At 38.7% G+C, this 13263-nt stretch overlaps 1 protein-coding gene across 3 annotated transcripts in view; it reads left to right on the top strand.

The window, feature by feature from the left end:
* The first annotated feature begins 5531 nt into the window (after window positions 1–5531).
* LOC136879002 (lipase maturation factor 2) overlaps window positions 5532–13263 on the top strand; it is a 105242-nt gene continuing 97510 nt past the window's right edge. For all 3 annotated transcript variants that reach the window (XM_067152685.2, XM_067152684.2, XM_068228922.1), the window contains exon 1: window positions 5532–5734. In XM_067152685.2, the coding sequence (XP_067008786.1) occupies window positions 5638–5734 (97 nt within the window). In that variant the 5' untranslated portion in view covers window positions 5532–5637. The remainder of the gene's footprint in view (window positions 5735–13263) is intronic.

Below are 13263 nucleotides of genomic sequence, written 5' to 3'. Positions count from 1 at the left end.
TTCTGACCAATCTGGTGTATCTTTCCCCAACTTGAATCTGTTGCGGGGTCCTACCCAATAAAATCTTTGTGGGAGGGTGTTTTCTTTCCCCTAACGCCTAGAACTTTCTGCGAGAGTATTTAAACTGCTGATTTTAGGGTCTCCGGGCCACTTCTGTTCCATCTTTCAGTGTATTAAGTACATAGCAGGAGGCGGGAAGCGCCTCTTTCCTCGGCAGCGGTCAACAATAAGGTAATGGCCGATTAATAAATTCTTTCTTTGCTAGCTCAGCAGTTTAACTTTCGGGGCGGGTTCTAAGCGTTCCCCTATGTAACCTTTTCCTAATATGTAACTTCTCTTTTCTTCTATTCTCTTGTAAAGCGACATACTGGGATAGAGAGTGCTAACCCTCTCGAGCTCCCACTCACATTGTCTTGAGGTGAACTTATTTTCTCAATCTATTCTTCCGTAATGTAATGTAAATATTTTTTTTTTAAGTCACCTCTGTAGTATGGGATTAGCCCTTGCATCAGTGGCCTAAGAGCCAAAATAGGTCGTAAAGACAAAGTGTATTAGGAGTGCAAGTTCGCCTCCTCTCAAATTGCTACCTTAGAGGTCATTTAATTAACCCTTTTTTATTTCCTAGACCTCAGTAGATTGGGTATTTTACCCCTGTGTTTAGGTCCGTTGAGGACAACTTGAAGGTTGAGTTTGGTGTGGCCTGGGAGAAGGCTTAAATTTGAGAGCGTGTGGCTCTATTAAAAATCAATTGTGGTATGCCTCGTGGAGGCTTATCGGTGTAATTTGGAGCAAGGGCTCCGAGGTATGAATGGGGTTTTCTGCCCCTCTGTTGAAACTTGTGTTTTGGAGGTAAAACTGGGCTGATTGCCCAAGCATTGTGTTTTCGGGGCTCGAAGCCCAAATTATGTGAATATTGTGACTCCCCTTTGATTTGCTACTTTGTACCTGCCATACTTGTTATTTCTTTGTTTTCGAAAAGAAAATATAACCTTGTTAAATTTTACATTAACTTTGATTCCGTAGTTTGAGACTCATTCACGCCCGCACCTTCTTTCACCTCTACCTACCACCAAAACACGGTAACAATTATTATTATTATTATTATTATGTCCGGCTCCCTGGCTAAATTGTTATCATACTGGCATTTGGTTCAAGGGGTCTCTGGTTCGATTCCCGGTCGGGTCAGGGACTTTAACTTTCATAAATTAATTCCTATGAGTCGGGGGCTAGGTGTTTGTGACATCTTCAGCATTAGATTTCATCTTAGATTGGGCCCCAACATCACAGATGCGCAGGTCGCCTATACGGCGTCAACTCGGAAGACCTGTACCAGGCCTCTCCGGAGGAGGCCACACGCCATTATTATTATTATTATTATTATTTCTTAATCTGTTTACTCTCAAGGGTTGGCTTTTCCCTCGGACTCAGCGAGGGATCCCACCTCTACCGCCTCAAGGCGTTGCCTACGCTATAATAGAAGGCCTGGACAAGCCGACACATTTCTGGGCGAACAAAGTAATTCAGGCGATGGCCGCTTGGATCGCGTTTATGTTCTGTTTTTCTCATGTTCTGTCTATATTCTTATATTGAAGATTCATACAATAACGCGAAACAATACATTTTTTTATCATTATGCCCGGTGTGAATCAGATATAAATATATAAAACCAATTTGAACACACTACACTTCATAAATTTCTTTCATTTTGCACTTGTTTATCAGTTATCACACAAGAATAAAGAACAGGGAAATAGGCCTAAATAGAAGTACTCACCCGATTTTTCCCTATTTCTATAATTCAACACTTTTCTGCTCAGAGGCTTGCTCTTGAATTTGTTTAATTAATCACAGTCATTAGTCGCTTGCTTTGCATTATTATCAAGAACAGGCCTGAAAAATGTTGTAAGTATAACGTATGTGATGTATGCTTGATCACAGTCGCGGCACTGAAACGTCTCTTTGAGCTTTGGAGTGGTAAGGAATTTCAGCTTTCGGACAAGGTTACATTTTCCGAGATATCCTAACGCCCGCGTTGTAAATATTAATACATTTTTAAGAAGAAGACGAATTTGCGTCGGCACTTTGTCGGGGAGCAGAATTCCCCTCACAGTATTTACACCGTAATCTGATTCGACAAAGTGCAAGCTACATATTCTGGAGTTATCATTAAGAGCCCAAAGAGATCCTTTTCTGCTGCCCTGTCGAGAAATAGCAAGCCTCAATTTCTCCCGTAAACTCGGATCTTTAGGAAAAAGATGAAAATTTATATTTGTGTATATTTCTTCTCTATGTCAGATGTGCAGTTAGGCACGCAACAATAAACCATCTTAACCTACGGAATGGAAAGAGGAACTTGACCGTAATTGGCCCCAGGGGCTCTGAAGTTCGGAGTGTGTGTTGGCGACCACGGGGCCCTTAGCTGAACCCTGGCATTTCTTGCACTTACTTGTGCCAGGCTCCTCACTTTCATCTATCCTCTGCGACCTTCCTTGGTCAACTCTAGTTCTTTTCCTACCCCGACGCCATTAGGTTTCTGAGGCTAGGGAGTCCTTCATTTTCACGCCCTTTGTGGCTCTTGTCTTCCTTTGGCCAATACTTTCATTTTTCGAAGTGTCGGGCCCCTTCCTGTTTTTCTCTCTGATTATTATATAGAGGATGGTTGCCTAGTTGTACTTCCTCTTAAATCAATAATCACCACCACCACCTTGACGGTAATTTGGAAGCACATTACTAAACAAATGTTAAATGCATCTCAGCAACCATCCATATAATGCAAATATTGAGAGCAAATAAATTAAAAAACGACAAAACTCTTCATATTTCATGTTAGATAAGGCCTTACCTTATAAAATGAAGTTTAATATGTTATTTTTTCTCATAAAATATGTTGCAGTAACACACGTAATCATCGAATTCGCGTCAAACAACAGAATATAAACGCGAACATAGCGGTGGAAAAGAGAAAAACTATTACCCCGCTTTTAATGCAAGAAATTGGCTTTCTGTCCAGGCCTTCTAGTATCTAGTAGGCTTTGCTCAAGGGCAGTGTCCTGGAGCGTGAGACTTTGGGTCGTGGATACAACTGGGGAGGAGGACGAGTACCTCGCCCAGGCGGCCTCACCTGCTATGCTGAAGAGGGGCTTTGTAGGGAGGATGGGAAATTTGGAGGGGTTAGACTAGGAAGAGGGAAGGAAGCGGGCGTGGCATTAAGTTAGGTACCATCCCGGCATTTGCCTGGAAGAGAAGTGGGAAACCACGGAACACCACTTCAAGAATGGCTGAGGTGGGAATCGAGCCCTCCTCTACTCAGTTCACCTCCCGAGGCTGAGTGGACCCGTTCCAGCCCTCGTACCACTTTTCAAATCTCATGACAGAGCCGGTAATCAAACCCGGGCCTATGGGGGTGGCAGCACTACACCACAGAGGCGGACATTATTATTATTATTATTATTATTATTATTATTATTATTATTATTATTATTATTATTATTATTATGATTATGATTATTATGATTATTATTATTATTATTATTATTAGGCAGTGCTATTAACTACTTCGCCTTTACAGTCTGTGATCCTTTGATTTCATTGACTAGGTGGACATGAAGATATATTTATTTGGGACCTTTAGTGACCTGTGAAGGAGTGATGGATTACCCACGGCAGGGATATGTTGTAAATTAGGGCGAAATTCAAAAATAGCGCCTTCTTCGTACGGATTGGGACTGGTAGCAAATACAGTAGAGACAATACACGACACTGAGTGAGATATCGAGGGACAGCTATTGGAGCTCACTCTAGCGGATAGACCTGAACGGTACTGATTCTGCCATAAGAGCACGTGCATTTTTGTGTGAAGTTTTTGGTGTTATTTATGCGTTCTCAGTGAGTTGACATAATTAAATAGTAGCGTGTGTCATTTCTTGATATCTCCTCTCAACATGAGGGGAAAGGTATGTGCTGTGTTTGGCTGCAGTAATTACGAAATAGAGAAAAATGCGCGGTCGTTCTTCAGGTTCCCTCGTGACAAGAATATGTAAGTAATATTGTGTTTGCATATATATTCTTCCAGTGACAGAGATTTTTATAGTACTTCATAATCTTCTGACCTGCTAGACCCATATTTTAACTGGCATAAAATGTAATACGCATATTTTATTGTATAGTGCAGCAGTTAACCTTCAATACCGATGTGTTGTTGAAGTGTGATCTGCGGGTTTTGAAATGTCACAGAAGTGATTTGGATAAGGTGTACAAGAAAGAAGGGACGTTACGCTTATATAAGAATTATAAAATCTGTTCAGATCATTTCCAGGCCAGCGACTTTAAAAATCCTCGACTATACAGCCAAGGGTATGTTACATTTTTACTCTAATTGTACGTAAATATTCCTCAAAGCATCACTATCGACAACATTTTCAAACTTTTCTTTCTTTTATCCCTCTTCTCAGATTAAAGCCGGGATTTTATAGATTTTCTTTCTGTTAGTAGGCTTCATGTTAAGGGGAAAATTGTCCAGCTATTAAATGTTAATTCATTGCATCATATGTGTAAGGAATGTGCCGATATTTATATTGACAAATGTCTTAATATGATGATACAATGTTTTTAAATGAGGAAAAAGACAAATCCAACCGTAAGATTTCAGGCAGGTATGCTAAAGGTAAAAAAAGTAATGCATAAATGAAAGATCAAGCCATTTCACAGCAGTCCATTTCACACCTTGTTTATATGTCTAATTTCAGTCTTTAAATGATAACCTTTTAAAAAATTCTTCATTCATTTATCCAGAATTGCTTTAGCAACTTCAAAGTTAATATCTCAATACCACTTTCTTTCTAGACGTAATTTATTTATCCATTTCCGTATATACATTTCCATTTATATTTGAATTAGCGCGATTTGTTCAGGTCAAGTCACTAGGAGCGCCACCGTCGAATTGTCTCCCATGTTAGCAAGGCGAAATCCGTAAGTGTCGTGTATTGTATTTGCTGGTAGTACTGCTATCTTGATGAGAATGAACGTAGAAGAAGTAGCATTTGTTTTCCTTTTCCTCATTGGTGAAAATTACAATCATATAACCATCTAAAATACTAGGATTAAGAACAGAAATATTCTTAATAGGCAACTAGTTTATTAATTATAATAGAGAGCAGATTATTTAATACGATATTAATATTTTATGTGCTAACATTATGCACATTTTACATTAAGCGAAAGAAAATAATAAAATATAGATGTAAATTTGATTGAGCTTGTGTAATCACCAAGTTCACCAACATAACAATATGACATTTGATGTAGCCATTGGGAAGTTGGTTGTAATGCAGAGCATAAAGTGAATATTAATTATGATGGATTGAAAATAGTGACGTAAAAATGAAATTAAACTTACCAGAAACGTAACAGTTAACCTGAAGGACCATAGTCGAGACAGTTTATGAATGAATAAAAGTGAATGACCCGTAGACAACTATGTTAAGTTGGTAGTGAACAACTTGCATCGGCGTAGCGTGGGTCGGCGGTTACTGTTAGGTAGTGGCACTCCCACGAAGTGCAGCGGCTTCGGTTTAATCATTTGCTAATTTACTTTTGTTAAATTTTTGTTGCTGTATTGTTAGTGTTCAAAAAAATACGATGGTGGTGCAAATTCGATATACCCGTAATCTTTTCTTGCGGGCAATGAGCGTTATTTACTTATTTGCTTTCACGTCATTCTACATCCAGATCCCAGGTGAGCTTAATTTAATTTGTATCTGCTGTTTGCTGTTTCATCGCTACGGATTAGTGAACTATTGTATAGAAACGTAAATATTTATTCATAACCGTAGTTTTCGCTTCTTTACTCTGAAGTTAACCGAAGCGTATATCAATGTATAAAAAAATACCGGTACCACCCCTCGAAACATGATATCATATATTTAAAGTATCGTGATTAGTTTCTTCTAGATAGATCCATGGCTGGTAACTGTTGGATTTATTTCGTGTTAAGTTATGCTAAATGCTTTTGACAGTTCTGAATGGTTGTAATTATTTGGTAATTCAGTCTCTTACCAGTCACTAACGAGAAATAAAAGAGAATAACCATGACCCTGTACACTTTTCAAAAGAGGGTTTGTCCTGAATGGTTATTACTCATATGATATTTTCTTTATTTACCATATTTCTTCCATTGTATTTATATATGTTCGAGCAGTAAATACGAGTAGTTTTTAGGGATTTTATACGTTCCCATTTAACTTATTGTGGAAGATATTCTCTGTCAGTATGTTTAAAATGTACATTATTTAAAGACGTGCCGTTTATCAGTGATGTATGTAATTTGCTGTTTAAGTATACTTGTATAAGTGAAGGCTGTAATAAGTGTAGGTGGACCTTTTCTACAATTGACATTGAATGCTGGATGGAAAGGGTGAGGCTGTGTATGTCTGAGCACAAATGATGCAAGTCAGGATTTTGGGCTAAGATTTTCTAGTACATGATAAGGCACTCCTAGTTAAAATATGTGTACATGTTCGTTCCTTCTCAATTTTTTAGTTTGAGAAGGAAACAGCAGAATTATGAATCCCATTCTGTTTCTGTCATGGGCAGGTTGTTCTGAATTGTATCAGGTAACACATCTGAAAAGGAGGTTTTCAGTAATGGACAAGTCAAATTTGTATATTCTGTAGGCTTTATTAGAGCTTGGTAGAGTTGAAGGGAAAATAGTGGACCTCCTTTGATAACAAATGTTGGATGTACTGTACATAGTATCACATATCACTCACGCAACTTTTAGTGATATATGGGCTCCCTAGTGCTGAATCGGTAGATCTTGGTTATCTTTGAGATTCGTTTTGGCAACCTTTGAAACACAAACTATGAATCGCTTATGCATCGCTGTGAGACATCTGGCGGACACTTCACGTAGTAGTACTGTTGTTGTTTACACAGCAAAGCCAGACTATATAATTCATGCTAGGAACACAATTCGCATCGAGAAATGTTATTAATGTTGTGTGTGACACAGTTGTTTGCTTAAGGTTTAGGAAATTCATACCGATTGATCATATTATCAATTCAATTAGGATTTCATTTCCATTCAGTTGGCAGTATTACTGGAACTGGGAGAGCTCCCTCATTACTCCTCAACTCCATAACACCAAATATCACTAAAAGTTGCACGAGTAATACATTTTGCAGGATGTAGCTTAACTTGCATGCTATTTTCAGGATTTCAGAAGCATACACGATTATTTCTTAAATGCGGCATCAGCTGTCATGTTGATAAAATTGCTTCCTACCCTTTGTAACAAATGAGTTACACCCAAAAAGTTTACATTCAAAATGTGAGTGGAAGAAAGAAAAGTTTAAGTGAAATGTGAATTCCATGACATCATGAATCACAAAAAGTCTTGACAGTTAAATTTAGAAATCTCTGTACCAGTAAAGCGTAGGCTATCAGAAGTTCTCAGAAAAACTTTTGTTAACCTATGTATATTCTGTAAACATCTAACATCCAGTGGCGAAGCTTGGGGGGAATCTAAGATTCCCCAGACGAAATATGAATAATAAATTATTGATATAAGGCACGAAAATGATGTCTAATAAACTTAATAGACTTCACGGCTCTCCGATCTGCCACGCTACTCACAGAGCACTAAGCCTAGCAGTTGAGTCTGGCTTCAGCCAGACTCGTACCTTTCTGCTAGCGGGCGGGGCTTGTACTGGTTGCTATGACAACGTATGACGTCATGCAGCGGTAAGTGCTCGCTTTGAAACCTAGCTGGGAGTCTAGTCTCCAAGTCTCGAGTTACGAGTTAATGTTTACGTTCTGATCTGTTGATCTGTGAAGTTTACAACTTATTAGTGGTCTGTGTTTTGTGAAGAGTTGCCAGTATTTTTTAAATCCGTGTATAATGAATGAAAGTAATGATCTTATTACATACTTGCTTCGAACTCCATTTTCTTCTTTGTCTTTCGAAGAAAAATGTGCCCTGAAAGACTAGCGGCCACAGCCATTATTGAAAATTGTGCAAAAGGATGGAAACCAAATAAGAACTTTCCAGTCCCAATGGTATAAGGATTATACATGGCTTACAGCAAGTGTGACAGATTGTAAGTTTTATTGTTATATTTGCATATTATTTGGAGGTGATAGTGAATGGAATGAGGGTGGCATCAGTACCCTAAAAAATGTTCATAGAAGAGCACGTAAACACCAGATTTCAAAAAGATATATTCAGAACAGTGAGAGTTTTCTTCTTCTCGGCAGGAGTAGAATAGATCATGCGATATCAGAAGCGGCTCGTCTTGCAGTTCTAAAGCATAATGAGTTAGTAAATCGTAATAGACGGGTTCTTGGCTGGTTAGTTCAAGTGGTGTGTTTTCTCGGAAAACAAGAACTTCCATTCCATGGGCATGACGAGAGTAGTGACTCCGTAAATAAAGGTAACTACCTCGAGACCTTGGAATTGCTAGCACAAGAACAACAATTCATGAGAGAGCATCTGGGAGCAACTTCAGGATTTAAAGGAACTTCGAGTGACATTCAGAATGAACTTATTGACTGTGTAACTCAAGTGATGAATGAAGAGATTCAGAAAGAAATTTCTATTTGTGAATTTGTATCAGTTCAGGCAGATGAAACATTAGATATATCTTGTCAGAATCATATGAACATTATATATCGGTATTGTGTTGGTTATAACGTTCACGAGAGGTTTGTGGGGTTCTACAACGTCTCAAAAGATAAAAGTGCCACTGGACTGTCAGCCGTAATATTGGATGTCTTACGAAAATGGGGCGTAGAAAAGAAGTTAATATGTCAGACTTACGACAGGGCTTCCGTAATGGCGGGTTCTACAGGGGGTGTTCAAACTATCGTAAAGCAAGTTTGCCCACATGCAATGTTTATACATTGCTATGCACATAAACTTAATTTGGTACTCTTGTATGGAGCAAAAGCTATAAAGAAAGTGCGTCTCTTTACTTATGATTTGACTGCCTTCCATACATATTTCAGCAAGTCATCAAAGGGAACTCAAGTCCTAAGAGATAAAGGCTTTAAACTTCCCCCGGCATGTATGTACGACACGTTGGAACTTCCGCTCCAGAGCAACACTAACAATAGCATCCCATTTCAAGGACTTGAAAGAAGCTCTTACACACATTGTTGATAAAGATGAAGAATGGGATGGCGAATCTGTTAATGGTGCTATGGGACTGGTTAAGAGATTAGATGACCCTAAATTCCTCTTCCTGTTGTGCGTCTTCAACAAGATATTTTGCTACACGGATCATTTATTCAAGGTGCTGCAAGCAAAATGCACATCTAATGTAAATATCTGCAACCATGAGATAAAGCAAACCATAAATAACTTAAAAAATCTGAGAAATGAAGAAACAGTGAATGAATGCATAGACACCAGCAAAGCTCTCAATACCGCAATGGCAACAGAATCATTTGTAATGCCAACCCTCACAGCATTAGCATATGAAATAATTGATACCACCGTGGTACAGATGGAAATACGGTTCTGTGACTTTGAAAACTTCCATTTTGCAGAATTATTGGATGAGAATCAATTTAAGGCTTACCGAGCTCGATAGCTGCAGTCGCTTAAGAGCGGCCAGTATCCAGTAATCGGGAGATAGTGGGTTCGAGCCCCACTGTCGGCAGCCCTGAAGATGGTTTTCCGTGGTTTCCCATTTTCACACCAGGAAAATCCCGGGGCTGTACCTTAATTAAGGCCACGGCCGCTTCCTTCCAATTCCTAGGACTTTCCTCTCCCGTCGTCGCCAAAAGACCTATCTGTGTCGGTGCGACGTAAAGCAATTAGCAATTTAAGGCTTACAACACAAGTTTTCCCTCAATGAAAATGAAACAACTCCTGAAGATGTACCCTTTTTTTGAAAGTGAACAACTAATAATAATAATTTCGTGTGGCTATTTCTAGCCGAGTGCAGCCCTTGTAAGGCAGACCCTCCAATGAGGGTGGGCGGCATCTGCCATGTGTAGGTAACTGCGTGTTATTGTGGTGGAGGATAGTGTTATGTGTGGTGTGTGAGTTGCAGGGATGTTGGGGACAGCACAAACACCCAGTCCCCGAGCCATTGGAATTAACTAATGAAGGTTAAAATCTCCGACCCGGCCGGGAATCGAACCCGGGACCTTCTGGACCGAAGGCCAGTACGCTGACCATTCAGCCAACGAGTCGGACAGTGAACAACTGACAAATGAACTTGTGAATGTGTACTCTGATGAAGCTAAACATCTACCTCCACAAATACTGCTAAAATATATGTTGGATAATGGTCTGGACAAGGTTTACGAACAAACAACACGTTTGGTTCGTTTAGTTCTCACAATTCCAGTGACAACATGTTCAAGTGAAAGAAGTATGAGTGCACTAAAACGCATAAAAACCTTCCTGAGGAATTCAATGACAAACAGTAGACTATGTAATTTAAGTACACTTGCGATAGAGAAATCTCTATTGCATGAACTGTCAAATAATCAGAGCTTCAGGGACCGTGTCATTGATGCATTTGCAGAGAGAAAGGAGCGCCGCATACACTTGCTGTATAAAAGAATTTAAGGTAAGCTTGAACAATATTCTTAGACTCCCCAAGTAATATAGCTAGCTTCGCCACTGCTAACATCATCTATTGCTGTCTTGTACTCACTCCACTTCATAAAGATTTAAAAACCTATGCAGTATTATGATTTCTTCTAACATTGAACCAACCTACAACAGGAAAGAATCGTGGCTTTCTAGTTTGTCTAAACAAAAATATTAATGCATTCCACCCTGAATTAATTGATACACTAATTTTTGTTGTCTGTATATGATTAAGTTACTGAAAACTATCAGGATGGATCTAAACACAAATACCAGTGTTGCAGGGTACTTGGTAACTCTTTGAGGACCACTTGCCTTTACTGTGTCCGTTATTGAGTAATGAGTCATTTGTCATTCTGGTACATTCTGATTTGTAAAATGCTGGTTGCCTACATCTGTGCAGACTCCTAGGATTTGCAGTTATGTATCTGTTTTCTTGTTTTGAATTTCTTCATTGGTTATATCTGTTAAATAACCTAGCATCTTGACAAGGATATAACAGGAAATAGTTCCTCTGGTGAGTCATAAGATGGGAAGAATGTGCAGGCAACTGGGCCAAGAACTCGTATACTGTGGATTGTGGTGAATGAAACATGGATAAGGATTAAGACAAGAAATTGATCCCCTTTCATTTGGAAATATAGGCCTCACTGATATATTCTGTAAAGAAAAGGAAATGTCACAAAAACTCTGTAAACATCCTACTCAAGGACAGTAGAATAAAATAACCATATCACCAGGAAATATAAATAAAAGGTGCCTATAGATGACAGTTAAGAGAAAAAATGGCAGATTGAGGGCTATGCTCACACGTACCTCTTGCTATTTTGTTGAGCAATATACTTGCTTAAGTGCCCTGGACTATTCCTTGTTGGAATACGGGTTTGGTTTTCCATTTTCTTCATTTGACTATATATTTTAAAAGTTTACTAAAACCAGCTTTGTGCCTTTCATCCGGCCATTCTACTGAACAGATTTGCTTCATTCTTTTTTTTATTCTCTCGGAATTACCTGCCAGACATATATAGGCCTCTTAAGTGTGGTCAACTTAGAGTAATCCTAAAATCACTTCTCCAATAATTGCAGGAGGAGGATTACCCTAGCCCGCAATACATTCAGTACATAGCGGGTTTCTAAGCAATTAAAATTTCTTTAATACTCTGATATAATTATATGCAATTTTCATCCTTAGTAATATGATTGCATGCAGCCATGTATACTACCTGTCAAGCCAGAGTGTATACTCTTCCTCTGATCATTGAAGAATACTATTCTCTGATAGATACTTTGAATCTGACCTTCCCCAGCTTCTAATTATATTCAACAGATGGCAGAACATTCCTAATAACTTATATGATGCTAGGAGAAAACAGTCGACTACGCACAGACATGAAGGTATCCAGTTGACTACCCTCCTGTATGAGCATTAATAAAGTGGGATCAAACTCTCAAATATCTCAGCCTTGTGTTGGTAGATTTTCTGGCACATAAAAGAACTCCTGTGGGACAAAATTTCCAGCACCTCGGCATCTCCAAAAACCGTAAAAGTAGTTAGTGGGACGTAAAAACGCAATAACAATAACATTATGAAATAAATGGATTAAATTCACAAAAACCTGATACACTATTAAGCACAATACCACCGCTTTTGAAACTTCCATTGCTTTCCGTGATTGTACGGGCTATAGGCTGTAGATAAAACAAGTTTGTATCACAGACTTTAAATTCCTTTGGTAATAATGCACGATGACATCTTTATTTACTCTACTTTGGTTAGGGTTGGCCGTTGCTGTCAAGCGCTACATGTCTGATTATTCTGGTATGGCCTTGCGTGATCTCGTACTCTACAGGTGTCAAGACTATCGTATTCAAATCAATTTCAATCCCCATGAAAATGTGGTAAGTGTTTCTCGGAATCACTGGCTAGCACATTCCTACCTCCATTCCATCCATCTTTGCTTCCCCATCTCTTAGTGAGATGAGAAGTCTCCTTGCCCATCACAATTTTTAAAGGACAGGTATCATTAATTTTTCAGTAGAAATTACGAGAAAGCCAAAATTATTGTTAGTAAACTATTAAACTTGTCAAACAAATTGCATGTCACATGAAGGGAGGGGCTTTGAAAGAACAGGAAATAAAAACATTTTAAGTTTATCCTTACAATATTGAATATTAGTATGTGTATGCATATAGACTGCAAGTTGGTGCTCAAGATAAAATTTAACCTATAAACAGTGTTGTTCTTGTAATCTTATGCCTATATTTCAAGGAACTGAAGATCTCTCTATAAGAGACGTAACATGTATTCCTGCAAATATATAACACAATACAGTATATGCGATAGTGTTGAACATGTGGACCGTTTTATTTGAGAATTAGTGTCAACATGGATATGGAAATAAAGAAATTCATCAATTGTTGAATGTTGTGTATGTATGCCAGCTGAATCTCATGCTACATGCCGATGACGTGCATTTAAGTGATCCAGGAAGAAAATCTGTCGGCTTCTGGGTCAATTTTTAAGTTTAATGAAGGCGGCAGTGAAGGTGTTTAACAGAATTAGGGAGATACATTCTCTTGCTTATTTCCGATGGGGATTGGATTAACAAGACCTTCTCTCGAACATACATCTGCATTTTGAGCGTTGTAAAGGTCCCA

Source organism: Anabrus simplex, chromosome 8 (genome assembly GCF_040414725.1).
Source record: "Anabrus simplex isolate iqAnaSimp1 chromosome 8, ASM4041472v1, whole genome shotgun sequence".
NCBI classification, from domain to species: Eukaryota; Metazoa; Arthropoda; class Insecta; order Orthoptera; family Tettigoniidae; genus Anabrus; species Anabrus simplex.
This window is presented reverse-complemented; position numbering and strand designations above follow the sequence as displayed.